This window comes from Mobula birostris, unplaced genomic scaffold, assembly GCF_030028105.1.
Source record: "Mobula birostris isolate sMobBir1 unplaced genomic scaffold, sMobBir1.hap1 scaffold_522, whole genome shotgun sequence".
Classification (NCBI taxonomy): Eukaryota; Metazoa; Chordata; class Chondrichthyes; order Myliobatiformes; family Myliobatidae; genus Mobula; species Mobula birostris.
The window spans coordinates 156,839-173,811 of record NW_027278258.1 but is presented as its reverse complement, the minus strand read 5'-3'; the positions used below and the strand labels follow the sequence as shown (position 1 = coordinate 173,811).

The following is a 16,973-nucleotide window of genomic DNA, read 5'->3' as shown; positions in this document are numbered from 1 at the left end:
CCTGACTCAGATCACATGAACTTATCCCTCTCTGACGCGTGTTATTCTCCCAGCTGGTCTGCATAGATTTATTTGTTACTTCCTCCACGTGGATATTAAAGTTTTCCATTTAGTCCCTGTATTACATTTCCAAATTGCCTCTTCTGCTTTTATACATTTAATTACATCCTAAGTTCCCTGTATTGGGCAAATTTCATTTCTCAATTTTTTAATTTCAGCATGGCGACAGGCATCTGAACCGTTCCTCAGCTTTGGGGTTATCCCGACATAACCGATACAAAAGGGTTCCAACACCCGGCTTATCCAATGTCTGTCCCAATCTTAAAGTGCCAACTCCTTAACTTATCTCTATGTACTAGCCCAGTGTCTTTGCTCTCCACACACACACTTCAGGGTCCTGACCTTTGCGTGGGGGACTTCCCGTCTTAACAACCGGTCTGAGTTGAGATGGACACTGTAATTAACCTTATTTTCGGGGACTCGAACCCCACTATTGGAGGACTCTCACCTCCTTTTCCGAAAACTTGCAGCTCTGAGGACTCTAACCTCCGAACTCCGGGGGACTCGAACCTCCCTGAGACGAATCCGTCGGCGTACTAGTGCGTAAGGTATCCCAGGGATTCCGTCACTACAGAGCTCCAGCGGACAAGGGGTCGACTGAGTGATAGGTTAATGAGAGAGATCAAGTTAAATCTTACCTTGTGGGCCCATCCGTCTCACGTCACCATCACACAACTGATCACTTATTCATTCCGCCTAGGAGCTCCGTTTAAGTTATAATCCCATCCTCGTCACCACGTCATGTCGGTTTGTTTTCTTGAGATTCTTACACAGTTGATACAAATGCAATACGCCAACTTCTGTGGATAGCCAGGATTCTTTATTTAAGCAAGTACAAGCTTTTTGGAGGATCGCTTAACAAACTTCGCAGTACTTGCAGAGCCCTGTCAAGCGATGCTCTTCGAACAGGGGAACAGTCCTCCCTTTTTATAGGGTTTTACACCACAGTCAGTCACGTATACAAGATACAATTTTTAGCTACTCCCACAGTCACGTGCCTGGCGACACTAATAGTACGAGACAAAGATACTTCAGCACCTAAAGCAGAAGCAAAGGTCATCCACCCAAGTACTATGTGTGCGATTAGTATCAAAATTCTTGCATGTCATCAGCACAAATTAACCCTTTAAAATCTCAATAGTACTTGACAAAGACCACGTAATCACCTGAGAGCATCTAATTTCCAGCAAGTTATCAGGACAAATTATCCTTTAACATCTCATCTGTTGGGTGGAAGAGTGAGGGAGTCCTTTCCCACAGTCTGACAGGTGAACGGCTTATCTGCAGTGTGAACTTGCTGGTGTCTCTGTAGGTCAGATGACCGAGCGAATCCCTTCCAAGTCTCAACAGATGAACTGCTTCTCCCCAGTGTGAACTGACTGGTGTGCCAAGAGGGAGGATGACCGACTGAATCCCTTTCCACAGTCTGAGCAGGTGAACGGCTTCTCCCCAGTGTGAACTCGCTGGTGACTCTGTAGGTGGGATGATTGAGTGAATCCCTTCCCACAATCTGAGCAGGTGAATGGCCTCTCTCCAGTGTGAACTCGCTGATGTACCTTCAGTTTAGATGATGATGTGAATCCCTTCCCACAGTCTAGGCACGTGAATGGCCTCTCTCCAGTGTGAACTCGCTGGTGTCTCTGTAGGTTGGATGACCGAGTGAATCCCTTCCCACGGACTGAGCAAGTGAATGGCTTCTCTCCAGTATGAACTCGCTGGTGTCTCTGTAGGTTGGATGACCGAGTGAATGTCTCCGCACAGTTTGAGCAGGTGAATGGCCTCTCCCCAGTGTGAACTCGCTGGTGCACCATTAGGGTGGATAACTGAGTAAATCCCTTCCCATACACTGAGCAGGTGAACGGCCTCTCCCCAGTGTGAACTGACTGGTGTGCCAGTAGGGTGGATGACTGAGTGAATCCCTTCCCGCAGTCTAAGCAGGTGAATGGCCTCTCTCCAGTGTGAATTCGCTGGTGCAGCATTAGGGTGGATGACTGAGTGAATCCCTTCCCACACAATAAGCACGTGAATGGCCGCTCCCCGGTGTGAACTCGCTGATGTACCTTCAGTTTAGCTGACCGAGTGAATCGCTTCCCACACAATGAGCAGGTGAACGGCCTCTCTCCGGTGTGAACCGGCTGGTGAGCCATTATGTCAGATGACCGAGTGAATCCTTCCCCACAAATTCAGCAGATGACCAGCCTCTGCCCAGTGTGAACTGACTGGTGTGTCCACAGGTGGGAAGACCGACTGAATCACTTCTCACACACAGAACAGATGAACAGCCTTGCCCAGTGTGAACTTGCTGATGTACCTTCAGTTCAAATGATCGAGTCAATCCAACCCACTGTCTGAGCAGATGAATGGGATCTCTCCTGTGTAAAATGACGGGCGTGCCAGTCGGTCAGATGAGCGAGTGAATCCCTCCCTACGGTCTGAGCAGGAAGGATGATCGAGTGAATCCCTTGCTCCACTTCTTAAATATCTGGACAGAGACAGCAAAACTGGCGTGTTGTGTTTGAGATTCCTGTAGACAAATTCCTTGTTATTTTTAACCTGTAAAAAGATTCACAAAATCCATCAATGGGTGTAGGACAACATTTCAGAAGAGATCATTTGATTTGCCAAGGTGTGATCTGACATCACACTGTTACAGTGAAGTTCAACCCAAGTTGGAGAGAGAAATCATCTTCTAACTGGGCACTGTGCTGGTATCTGGGATGACCAACAAACTTTCTGATGCTTTTTCTGTCTCTATAAGAATGGGGCATTTCTGCTGTCTCCAATCTGTGACCTGGCTCAGTTTGACTCTCTCCATTGGTATTATTCCCTGTTCCCACTGAGCTGCATGGGCGCCTGGGCCCACAGTAACTGAAACACTCTCACACAAATAGCCTTTCTTGACGTGCAGCTGGGATTTTCTTTTATGTACTGTTAATTTAAAGTGCCACAGTTTTAACGCCATGTAAATATCTCCTACTGAGATGTATGGTTGGTCTGCACAGCTGCTGAATGGAATTACAGTGAATATCAGCACAAACATGAGGAATTCTCCTGACGAAGGGTCTCGGCCCAAAACGTCGACTGTACCTCTTCCTAGAGATGCTGCCTGGCCTGCTGTGTTCACCAGCAACTTTGAGAGTGAATATCAGTATTATTTAAGATTCTTCTCACAGTCATAGAAAAGAACAACACAGAAACATGTCTGGCCCATCTAGCTGGTGCCGAGCTATTCAAACTTTCTACTCTCATACCCCTACCATCCAGGTACCGATACGAAGCTCTTAAATGTTGAAATTGAGCTTGCAGGCACCACTTGTGCTGGCTGCTCATTCCACACCCGGATGACCGTCTGTGTGAAGAAGTTTCCCCTCATGTTCCTCCTAACGTTACACCTTTCACCCTTAACCCATGTAGTCTCACCCAATATCAGTGGTAAAAGCCAGCTTTAATTTACCCTGTCTATACCCCTCATAACTGTGGTATACCTCCATCAAATCTCTCCTTAATCTTCTACATTCCAAGGAATAAAGCCATGACCTGTTCAATGTTTCCTTATAACCCAAGTCCTCCAGACCTGGCAACATCCTTGTGATTTTTTTCTGAATTTTTTCAACCTCTTTTGCATCTTTCCTGCAGGTTGGTGACCAAAACTGCAACAATACTCCAAATTAGGCCTCACCAATGTCTTGTACAACGTGAACAATACATCCATCTCCTGTACTCAGTACTTTGGTTTATGAAGGCCAACATGCCAATATCTTTCTTTCCGTCCCTACCTAACTGTGACACCACTTTCAGTGAATTATCGACCTGTATTCCCAGATCCCTTCCTTCTACAGCTCTCCTCAGTGCCCTACCAGTCACTGTGTAAGATCAAGGTCCTACCAAAATGCAACACCTCGCAATTGTCTGTATTAAATTCCGTTCTCCATTTCTCAAACCATTTTTCCAGCTGGTCCAGATCGCACTGCAAGCCATGATAGTCTTCCTCACTATCCACAACACCACCAATCTTGGTGTCAGCCACAAATTTGCTGATCCAGTTAACCACACTATCATCCAGATTACTGATATAGATGACAAACAACAACAGATCCAGCACTGATCCCTGCGGCACACCACAAGTCACAGGTCTCCAGTCAGAGAGGCAACCATCTGCTACCACACTCTGGCATTTCTCAAAGACAGCGTCTCATCCAATTTACTATCTCATCTTGAATGCTGAGTGACTGAACCTTCTTGACCAACCTCCCATATGAGACTTTGTCAAATGCTTTGCTAAAGTCCATGTAGACAACATCCACTGCCTTGCCTTCATCCACTTTCCTGATAACTTCCTCGAGAAACTCCATAAGACTGGGTAGACGTGACCTACCGTGCACAAAGCCATGCTGCCTATCCTTAATCAGTCCACATCTATCCAAATACTTACATATCTGGTTCCTGCACATATGTTCCAATAACTTTCCCACTACTGATGTCAGGCTCACCAGTGTGTAACTTCCTAGTTTATTTTTAGAGCATTTCTTGAACAGCGGAACAAAATTGGTTGCCCTCCAATCCACCAGTACCTCTCCTGTCACTAAGGATGATTTAAATATCCTTGAATGGGCCCCGACAATTTCTGCACTTGTCTTCCAGTAGGTCCCAGGGAACAAATTCACAGGCCCTGAGAATCCATGCTAATTTGCCTTCAGACAGCAAACATCTCCACCTCTGTAATCTGTACAGGGTCCACAAAGGGTCCTGCTTTGCCTCACTTCTAATGACTGTGTCCCTCTCTGGAGTAAATACAGTAAAATCTCCCCCATATATTTTGTGCCCTCGTATGGATTACCATTCTGATCTTACAGAGGATTAATTTTTCCCTTGCAATCTTTTTGCTGTTAACATATCTGCAGAATCCCTGAGGATTCTCCTTCACCTTGTCTGCTGGGGCAACCTCATGCCTTCTTTTACTTCTTTCATAAGTGTTCACTTGAATTTCCTGTACTTCTTAAGTACCCCATTTGTTCCTATCTGCCTGTACCTGGTATGCACCTCCTTTTTATTGATCTAGTGGAGGGGTTGTGGAGACAGATGCTGTTCAGCCCTCAGACAAAGTCAGGAATGAAAAAGTTGAGCATGGTGCAGTGAATATGCTGAGCCCTGTATATTTCAATACAAGGAGCAGCGTAGGAAAGGCGGATGTGTTCAGGGCATAGAACAAATCCTGGAATTATGACACTCGGATCTGGCAACTGTGGACTGGGACAGGTTGCTTTATGGCAAAGGTGTGCTTGGTAAATTGAGGCCTTTAAAGCAAAATTTTGAGAGTACAAAGCGGGTATGTGTTTGTCAGAATAAAAGGTAAAGATAGAAACTGTAGGGAACCTTGGATTTCAAGAGATATTGAGACCCTGGTGAAGCACAAAATGGAGTTGCAGAACAGGGATAGGCAGGTAGCTTCTTATGGAGTGTAAGATATGCAAGAGGACACATGAGAAATAAATCAAGATGGCTAAAAGAAGGCATGAGGTTGCCCTCGCAGCGGAGATGAAGCATTATCCTAATGGACAGATTAAGAGCAAGAGGACTGCAAGGGGCAAAGTTGGTCCTCTGGAAGACCAGAATTGCAATTCATGTGTGGAAACAAAGCAGATCGGGAAGATCTTAATTTTTTTTTTCATCTCTATTTACTCAAGAGATGGACAGAGTCCATGGAAGTGTTAGAAAGCGGCATTAAAATCATGGACCCTGTGCAGATTAAAGAAGAGGAGATGTTTGCTATCCTGAGGCAGATTAGGGTAGATAGATCTCCAGGACATGACAGGGTGCTCCCTCAGATGCTACGGGAGGTAAGTGCAGAAGTTGTTGGGTCCCTAGCGGAGATAAATAAGTCATTGTTAGCGACAGGGAGAGGTACCAGAGGATTGAAAAGAACAGTCGATGTTGTTCCGCTGTTTAACGTAGAACATAGAAACCTACAGCACATTACAGGCCCTTCGGCCCACAGTGTTGTGCCGATCATGATACCTCCTCCAGAAACTGCTGAGAATTTCCCCTAGCACATAGCCCTTTAATTTTCTAAGCTCCACGTACCTATCTAAGAGGCTCTTAAGAGACCCTATTATATCCGCTTCCACCACCACTGCTGGCAGTGCGATCCACACACAAGCTACTCTGTCAAAAACTTACCCCTGACTTCCCCTTGGTACCTATTTTCAAGCACCTGTGTCCCCTCGTGTTAGTCATTTGAGCCCTGGGAAAAAACCTCTGGCTATCCACATGATCAATGCCCCTCATCTTATACACCTAAAATAGGCTCTAAACATAAACAAGGAAATCATACATTGCTTTGAAGATTTGTTGGAAGTATACACAATTATGAGGGTATAGATAGGGTAAATGCAAGCAGCTTTTTCCAATGAGGTTGGGTGGGACTATAAGCAAAGGTCATGGGTAAGCGCCTCCCACATTTAACGAAAATTTAATGGGAACCTGTGGAAAACCTCTTCACTGAAATGGTTGTGAGAGTGTGGAATGAGATGCCAGCACAAGTGGTTCATGCCAGCTCGATTTCACCATTTAAGAGAAGTTTGGATAGGTACCTGGATGGTAGAGGTATGGAGGGCTTTGGTCCTGGTGCAGGTCTTTGCATTTGTCAGCTTAAAAGGTTTTTCAGCATTTACTAGATGGGCCTAATGACATGTTTCTGTACTGAACTTCTTCCTGTTTCTATTGTAGAAAAGCTGGCCAAACTTCATTGGTAGGGAAAACTGTTGGGAATGACAAAGGAGCAGCAATGGCTGGAGTTTCTGGGAGCAATTCGGGAGCTGAGTGATCGATACATCCCAAAGTGGAAGCATTGGAAAGGCAGGAGGACACAACTGTGGCTGAAATGAGAAACCATAGCCAACATAAAAGCCAAAGAGAAGGCAAATCATAGCATAAAAACTATTGGAAAGCTTTCAGAAACCAACAGAAGACAACAAAAAAAAGAAAACGGATGAGCTCAGGCGTGGAATTATGATATTGTAGTCATTAACGAGTCTTGGTTGCACCCAGCAGCGTGAGGCACTTAGAGGAACAAGATATCCGGGGCCTCAATATCTCTGGAAAAGCAAGGTTCCCTGCACCAGTTACTTTTCAACTTCTATTTTGACAGGCACATACAAACTCTACACCCTCAAGAATTAACTTCTGAAGGCCTCCCACTTACCAAGTACTCCTTTGCAAGAAAACAGCCTGTCCCAATCCACTGTTGTTAGATCCTTCCTGATACCATCAACATTGACCTTTCTCCAATTTAGAATCTCAACCCATGGTCCGGATCTTTCCTTTTCCATATCTACTTGGAATCTCATGGCTTTGTGATCACTAGATGCAAAGTGTTCCCATACACTAATTTCCGTCACTAGCCCTGGATCATTTCCTAACAGCTTATTGCACATGACCATGTCAGGAATTCTATTAACTGAGGGCACATTTGACAAACTCTACCCCATCTAGTCCTTTCACAGTATGGGAGTCTCCCAGTCAATATATGGAAAGTTAACAAACTTTGTTTCTTGGCATAGTCTGTGATCTCTCTGTAAATGTGTTCCTCTCAATCTCTCAGACTGTTGGGTGCAACTAACTCCCAGTAATGGTAACAATATCACCATTCAATGCACTGAGCTCATCTGGCTTTCCTACGATGCTTCTTGCATTTGATAAACACAGCTCAGCATATTTGTCGCACCATGCGCAACCTTCTCATTGCTGACTTTGTCTGAAGTCTGAACAACATCTGACTGGTGTCAAGCAAACAACCTCTCCCTCATTGTCACAAAAACAAAGGAGCTGATTGTGGACGACAGGAGGACTGGAGACAGGGTAACTCTTCCTGACATCAATGGATCTGGGGTTGAGAGGGTGAACAGCTTTAAATTCCTCGGCATAAACATCACCGAGGATCTCACATGGCTGTGTTTTGAAAAGAGCACAGCAACACCTCTTTCATATCAGATGGTTGAAGAAGTCTGGGATTGGGCCCCAAATCCTAAGAACCTTCTAAAGGGATACAGTTGAGAGCATCCTGACTGGCTGCATCACTGCCTGGTATGGGAACTGTACTTCCCACAATCGCAGGACTCTGCAGAGAGTGGTGCGGACAGCCCAGCGCATCTGTAGATGTGAATTTTCCACTATTCAGGACATTTACAATGACAGGTGTGTAAAAAGGGCCTGAAGGATCACTGAAGACCCGAGTCACCCCAGCCACAAACTGTTCCAGCTTCTACCATCTGGGAAACGGTACCACAGCATGAAAGCCAGGATCAACAGGCTCTGGGACAGCTCCTTCCACCAGGTCATCAGACTGATTTATTCATGCTGATAAAATTGTATTTCTATATTATACGGACTGTCCTGTTTTAAATACTATTTACTATAAATTACTATAAATTGCACATTTAGATGGAGACAGAACATAAAGATTTCTACTCCACATGTATATGAAGGATGTAAGTAATAAAGTCAATTCAATTCAATGACTCCACTATCTGTTCTGGTATTCAGGCTCCCATCCGCCCTGCAACTTCAGTTTAACATCCGCTAGCACTAGCAAGCATGACCACTAGGATATTAGTCCCCTTCTAGTTCTGTTCCCCTAACTAACGAATCCCCTATCAGCCCTTTGACTTTCCTGTGCCAGCTAATTCCCTGCCAACAGTTTCTAACGTGGTCTACCTGTTGTTGTGGGAGTTGGCCACAAGAGTACTCAGTGATGGCTATTTAACCTCATTCCCCTTCCTGACCATCACCCAGTTTCCTGTGTCCTGCATCTTGGGTGTAACTCACCTCTCTTCATGTCATATCTATCACCCCCTCCGACTCCCGAATGATCCGGAATTCATCCATTTCCAGCTCCAACTCCCTAACGTGCAGGGTTACAGGGAGTCAGGTATGTGAGGGTATCAGGGACACTGTAGTTCTCCCCTCCTTCCCACCAATGTCCCCTCTAATTTGTAATGACCAGTGTGTGCAAAAATCTTGTGCTGTACAATTCTTGCCCAGTGACAACAACATGTATAAACTGTATTTTATATAGAGAGCTATTCATTTCAACAGCAAGCAAATCACTGGCGATAAGAACTTTGATCTCCTCTGGGTTCGATCACGTTCATCTGCACTCTCACACAACCTATGTAGCAGGCCTATAGCAGGTAATGAAGGATTTTCTAACCAGAGCTTTTGCACACCGCCTATATGTGATTTTCTTGCTAAATGATGCTTGAAAAAGTCAGATTTCCAAATATCACTCCACTTCCTCCCACTTGTAAATTCTCCAGCAACTTTTGCATTGTCACGATACACACAGGTAACACCAGTTTCTGTATTGTACATAAATATTTCCCATGAACCCTCCCCCAGGTGACTGACGGTGGTGAACTCATTGATGGCAATGCCAATGAATAAGAAGGGAAGGGCAGTCGTCTGTCTCATTGGAGTCTGGCAGATTTGTGATGTGAAAGCTACTTGTTGTCAAGGGCAAAGGTGTTTGATACCATTATGTACCCAGAGAGAATGGGTCAAAACATGTCCTCGCGGGTAGAAAAGTCCAGAACAAGAGGAGGTAGAACAAGCAACACACACAAAGCTGGAGGAACTCAGCAGGCCAGGCAGCATTTATGAAAAATAGTACTAATGATGAGTTCCTCCAGCATTTTCTGCGTTTTGCTTGGATTTCTGCAGATTTTCTCTTGTTTGTCATTGGAATTAGAACAAAGGTGATTTTCTCAACTGCTGATGTAAAAGATTTTGTTCCCTCTCTCCGAGTTCCTAATCCTTGCATTTAGATAGCTGGAGCTCAGCTCTGTCTGAGAGATCCATCAGTTCCCATTCCCTCATCAGCCGGAAGCTCCCCGGGGCCCGTGTACGGATGGTGGGGCTGAGAGAGAGGGAAGAGAGCAGGACTGTCCCGGGATTGTGGGCCACGGCGCCCGCAGGTCACAACAATTGTCCCTCAGTCGGTGTTGAAAATAATCGCCCCGAGATACTCGCTTACCTGCATCCGATCCTGCGTCCGATCCTGCAGCCATGATCCTGAGGGCTATTGTGTACTGCGCGCATGCGTGATATTGCAAATCTAATCAACCTTTACGCCTGCGCATTTGAGCGGTGCTTCGGCGCCGGCGACGTAAACAAGGTGCCGTTAATAGTTTCGGCAACCACCGGTTCCATGTCCATACCTCAGTTTTTTTTTGTGTATATAGAAACCTCAGCAGCTGTTTTAGCGCAGAAAGCGGCTCCCATAAACAATACACACAATATCAAACTGTATGTACAATCCTCTTACAAAGGCAGATATAATACACAGCTGCAGTTGCTGGACATCGAGAGACGCACACACACAAAACGCAGGAGGAGCTCTGCAGTTCAGACAGTAACTAAGCAGAGTATACAGTCTAGGCATGCTGAAGGGGCTCGGCCTAAACGTTGTCCAGATATTCCTCTCCACATTTGCTGCCTGATCTGCTGATTTCCTCCAGTGTTTTGCATTTTTTTCAATCAGTTTCCAAATGTTTCTGATCTTTCATCTGTAGGAACATCCTGTGGGCCTGATTCCTCTTCCTCCTCCTCCTCGTAAACTCTAGACCCCATATCTCTCTGGAGCTCCAAAGCCCTGACTCAGGCTGGCAACCCTTTGGTTTCTGGCTCTGCTCCATCGAAGATTCACTCACTAGTCTGCTGTTAGACTTTAGAGGTGCATTGCAACAACCCAGCTGTCTAAAGCACAGTCCTTTGAAATGAGTGAAAATGACACAAAACGTTCAAAAGAGCAGGGAAGAAGTTTAACCACCTTAGTCTGGAGCCCTGGGGAATGTCAAAACCACACTGAGCTCATCGTCGTATTCAAGCTAGAGAAAGTCATGCAGGAAATCCATACAGGTGATGATGAGAGATATTGGTCGTGGAATAGCTGGAGGCTTTTTTCCCCACGACTGAAATGGCTAACACAAGGGGGCATAGCGTTAAGGTGTTTGGAAGTATTTGCAAGAGAGTTGTCAAAGGTAATGCTTTTACATGAACAGTGGTGGGTGGATGCAATGCACGGCCAGTGACGGTGGTGGAGGCAGATACGACTGAGTCTTTTAAGAGCTTAGATAGGTACATGGAGCTTAAAAAATAGAGGGCTACCTGTGAGGATAATTCTAGGTGGTTTCCAGAGCAGGTTACATGGTGTGGCACAACATTGTGGGCTGAACAGCCTGTAATGTGCTGCAGATTTCTATGATTCTATAAAATTCAAGAGAAATCTCTTCTCCAACGGAGTGGTGACTAGTTCCAACTCATCATCACAGGGAGAGAGAGAGAGAGGAACGTCAGAGATGGATTTTAAAATATGGAACAGAAACATGGGCAGGGACCAGATGGACTGAGTGGCCTCTCTAGTGTACAGTGTGAGTGTGGTAGAGAGAGTAAGTACTTGTGACACGAGATTTGACACAGAACTGATTTATCTTTCACAGATCCACGATGTTAATCACTGGTCTAGTTTAAAGCTTATAACAGCAGAACAGGCTCCTCCAATGCTCAGTGACCAGGGTTCAGTCCTGGGTGCGATGAACAGCCGCAAGAACTGCAGAATCTGGCAGCAACAGTCCCTCATGAACCTGATCGAGTCAGATAGGTTTTTACAGAGTAAGGGAATCAAGGGTTATGGGGAAAAGGCAAGTAGATGGAGCAACTTGCTGGATGATCTTGCATCCAGCATCATTTTTCAGTGGTCTGATATCCACGTCCACCTCTCTTTTACACTACATGTACCTGAAGGAAAATTTGGTATTCTCTTTAATATTACTGGCTAGCTCACCTATGTGTTCCATCTTTTCCTTCTTAATTATTTTAGTTGCATCCTGTTGGTTTTTAAAAGCTTCCCAATCTTGGAGGAGGAGAAGATGGCAGCAATCCAGTGAATGATATCTGTAATCTGTCAAGTAGGGTGCTGTGCACAATTCTGATTTGATGGAGACAGACGTGAGAGAACGGAGGAACATCTGGAGAAACTTCTGAGATGCCTTTTTTGCTGCCGCTGTTACTGTGTGGTGCTGAATCTCTGGAGGGGAAGGCCCGGAGTCCTCGGCTTTGCTTGCCGCTTGGCGGCCGGAATGGAGTCGAGGTGCTTGGCAGAGATGGTGCTGGATGCTTGGTGTCAAAGGGCTCGTTGGAGGCTCGAATTTTTCAGACGGACTCAGAGTCGGCTGGGGTCGGATGCTTCCAATGCATCAACAGTTGTCAGTGCCTGGAGGTTTATGACAGAGAGAGTTCCTCACTTCTGCCGCCTGCTATCAGGACTATTGGGAGTCGATGGGAACTTTGCATCTGTTTTTTTTTTACCATTCCCATGGTCTGCTCTTTATCAAATTATGGTATTGCTTTGCACTGCTGTAACTATATGTTATAATTATGTGGTCTTGTCAGTGTTAGTCTTTGGTTTGTCCTGTTTTTTTTTTGTGGTATCACTCTGGAGGAGTGTATCATTTCTTAATGCATGGATGCAGTTCTAAATGACAATAAATGAGGACTGAGTGTCCTCATAATCTAATCTAATCCTCTAATTTCCTAGTAATTTTTGCTCTATGCCCTCTCTTTGGACTTTATGTTGCCTTTGATTTCTTTTATCAGCCACGGTTTTGTCACCTTTAGAATACTACTTCCTCTTTGTGATTTATATATCCTGTGCCTTTCCAACTCCTTCCAGAAATTCCAGCCATCGCTGCTCTGTTTTCATCCCTGCCCATGTTCTTTTCAAATTAAATTTTGACCAATTCTTCTCTCTTGCTCTCAAATTCTCTTTATTCCACATCTAACTTCAGACTCTCCTTCTCTAATGTCAGGGTGAATTGGATTATATTAAGATCACTTGCCCCTAAGGGATCTTTGATCTTAAGTGACCGCATTAATACCGGTTCATTACAACACCCAATCCAGAATAGGTGATCCCCAAGTGGGCTCAACCATGAGCTGCTCTAAAAAAAAAACTTCTTGTAAGCATTCTAGGAATTCCTCCTCGAGACCAACACCATCCTAATTTTCCTAATCGCCTGCATGACAATCCCCCATGACTATTGTAACATTGCCCTTTTGGCACGCACTTTCTATCTCCCATTGTAATTTGTGGACCACATACTCACTACTGTTTGGAGGTCTCTATACAATTCCCATCAGGGATTTTTTTTTACATTTGCTGTTCCTTAATTGTACCCACAGAGATTCTACACCTTCCAGCCCTTTGCCACCCCTTTCTAATGATTTTATTTAATATTTTACCAACAGAGCCACGCAACCCAACTACCGGCTTGTTATTTCGGGAAACATACAAGTATCTGTGAAACAAGAGGATCTGCAGATGCTAGAAATCTAGAGAACTACACACAAAGTGCTGGAGGAGCTCAGCATGTCAGGCAGCATCTATGGATGGGAATCAACATTTCGGGCCAAGACCCTTCTTTGGGACTCTTGACACCCACGTATCTGGAAAATCAACAAGCAAATACAATAGAAGGTAGTGCAAAATCGAGAAAACCTTTGACAAAATTTAGTTCAAGGCTGAAAAAAAAACCTGCCAAACAGAGCTGAATAGTTGACAAATACAACAAAGGCAATAAACAGTTTCACCAATACCGACACTGACTTTTTAATGAAAATATCTTGGTCCCATTTCAATCAGTAAAATTTACAAAGATAAATAAGAACTGAAATGACAACTTTAGAAAAGACTATTTAAACTCAACCCACTTAGATTAACACTACCTTGGACAGAAGGAGGAAGAGAAAAAACACACATGAAAAAAAAAATCACACAACAGTCAGATAAAACTTCTAGGTATATATTTCCATCAAAAATGAACAGGATTCAACGCTCCATGTGTGTATATGCAATCGTGATAAGAAATTCAGACCAGAAAATTTTAATGAGAGACCAACTCAGAGAAATGAATCATCACTATGGAAGAAAACATTAACCAGTGGAATGAGTATGACCCTCCATGGGGGACATCCCAATGACCTGAGCAGACGAGATGGTGACAAGGAAGCATCGAGCACCTGACTGAGAGTTGGAGACCTCTTTCCAGAAACAGAGGGGTTCCTTGCAGAAATACAGGACAAGGTGGTTAACAAAAGGAAAATAAAAATAAAAAAGACATGAAATACACACAAACAAGGCAGTAAATGCAGAAAATGCCAAGAGAAACCAGACACAATCCAACACATCTCAGGATCCTGCAGCAGTTTAGCTCAATCTGATTACTTACAAAGGTACAATCAAGTGGTAAATATCATTCATCAAAATCTTGATTTAAAATACAAACTCATGAATGCCCTCCAGCACTTCATAACGGCACCATAAATTCAAGCCTGATCCACTTTCAGTCAAAATCTAACACATTATATGATAATCAATACATGATTTCAGATAGGACAATCCATAATAACCATCCAGATATAATATTACAGGATAAACAATCAGGAACAACTCCCTCAACAGGTAAAACCATTCCCAACACACACATGTTCCTCCACCAGTGGAGCATCTCACCACAGGTATTGTTTGTGTCATCAGTCAGTGAACCGAAAGATGTTATCTCTCAATCAGCTTCCAAATGTTGCTACTCTGTCATTCATGGCCACGCGTCGCTGCTGATTCCCTTCCCTTCATCATACGTTTTTACCCTGACCATTGTCCAGAGCCTCAAACTCTGCCCTGTGCAGACCTGCCTCTGGTTTCTGATCTTGCTCTGTTGAACATCCAACTAATGGTTTCCCATTCTGATTTCAGTCTTTAGAGGACAGTGGTGTTTTCTGACAACTCTTTAGAAGCACAGAAACTGACACGTAATGTGGAAATGAGCCCTGAATGTGTGTGTATATGCAATTGTGATAAGAAATACAGACTAGAAAACTTAACTGAGAGGCCAACTCAGAAAAATGAATCTTCACTATGGAAGAAAACATTAACCAGTGGAATGAGTATGACCCTCCATGGGAGACATCCCAACAATCTGAGCAGACGAGATGGTGACAAGGAAGCATTGAGCACCTGACTGAGAGTTGGAGACCTCTTCCCAGAAACAGAGGGGTTCTTTGCAGAAATACTGGACAAGGCAGTTAACAAAAGGGAAAAAAATACATGAAATACAAACAAACAAAGCAGCAATGTCTCTCTAAAATCCTAATATATGCCTCAGAGTCAATGGTACCTTCACATACATGCAACTCACCCATGCCGTGGGCACTGATGCACCCCCATACCATCACAGATGCTGGCTTTTGCACCTTTCGTTGATAACAATCTGGATGGTCATTTTCATCTTTAGCACAGAGAACTCGACGCCTGTTTTTTTTTTTCTGAAAACTAGCTGAAATGTGGACTCATCTGACCACAGCAGACTGTTCCACAGTCTTTCGGTCCATCTGAGATGAGCTCGGGCCCAGAGAACTCACCAGTGTTTCTTCGTAGAATTGATGTATGGCTTCCTTCTTACGGAATACAGTTTCAAGTTGCATTTCTGGATGCAGCAACGGACTGTGTTGAGTGACAATGGTTTTCCGAAGTACTCCCGAGTCCAGGTGGCTATAATTGGCACAGTGGCATGATGGTTTCTTAGGCAGTGCCGCCTGAGGGCTGGAAGATCACGCGCATTCAACAGTGGTTTCCGACCTTGCCCTTTACGCACTGAGATGTCTCTGAATTCTCTGAATCTTTTCACAATATTATGTACTGTAGATGTTGAAAGGCCTGAATTCTCTGCAATCTTGCATTGAGAAATGTTCCTTTTGAACTGACTAACAATTCTCTCACAAATTTTGGCACAAAGGGCTGAGCCACGACCCATCCTTGCCTGCAAAGACTGAGCCTTTGATGGACGCAACTTTTATAGCCAGTCATGATACCTTACCTGCTACCAATTAGCCTGCTTAATGTGGAGTCTTCCAAACCGGTGTTACTTGAATATTCTGTGCACTTTTCAATCTTATTTTAACTCTGTTCCAACTTTTGTTGAGTGTGTTGCAGCCATGAAATTATAAATTTGTGTATGTTTACAAAATACAATTAAGTTGGTCAGTAAAACTATTGAAACTCTTTTCTTTGTACTTTTGTCAGTTAAATAAAGGTTCGCGTGAATTAACATATCACAGTTTTTTGTTTTTATTGCATTTTGGAAAATATCCCAACTTTTCTGAAAATGGGGTTTGTGTATATCCTGTGCCTTCCGACTTGCTTCCAGAAATTCCAGCCATTGCTGCTTTGTTTTCATCCTTGCCCGTGTTCTTTTCAAATCAATTTTAACCATTTTTGTTCTCTCATGCATCTCTAATTCACTTTATTCCACATCTGACTTTAGCTTCTCCTTCTCTAAGGTCAAGGTGAATTTGATCATATTAAGATCACTTGCCCCTAAGGGTTCTTTGAACTTAAGTGACCTAATTAAATCTGGTTCATTACAACACCCAGTCCAGAATAGCTGATCCCCAAGTGGTCTCAACCATGAACTGCTCTAAAAAAGCATCTTGTAGGCATTCTAGGAATTCCTCCTCTTGAGACCAACACCATCCTAATTTCCCTAATCACCTGCATGACAATCCCCCATGACTATTGTAACATTGCCCTTTTGGCACACATTTTCTAACTTCCATTGTAACTTGTGGACCACATACTTACTACTGTTTGGAGGTCTCTGTACAATTCCCATCAGGGATTTTTTTTTTTTTTTTCATGTGCTGTTCCTTAATTCTACGCACAGATTCCACACATTCCAACCTTATGCCAACTCTTTCTACTGATTCTATTTAATATTTTACAAACACAGCCACACATCCCACCACCAGCTTGTTCTTTCAAGAAGCATGTAAGTATCTGGGAAACAAGAGGACCTGCAGATGCT

The 16,973-nt window shown here is 44.0% G+C and overlaps 1 protein-coding gene across 1 annotated transcript in view; it reads right to left on the bottom strand.

The window, feature by feature from the left end:
* LOC140193350 (uncharacterized) overlaps window positions 1-16,973 on the bottom strand; it is an 81,116-nt gene that overhangs the window by 44,499 nt on the left and 19,644 nt on the right. The window contains 1 exon segment of the mRNA XM_072250676.1: window positions 1,409-2,358. Within this exon segment, the coding sequence (XP_072106777.1) occupies window positions 1,409-2,358 (950 nt within the window).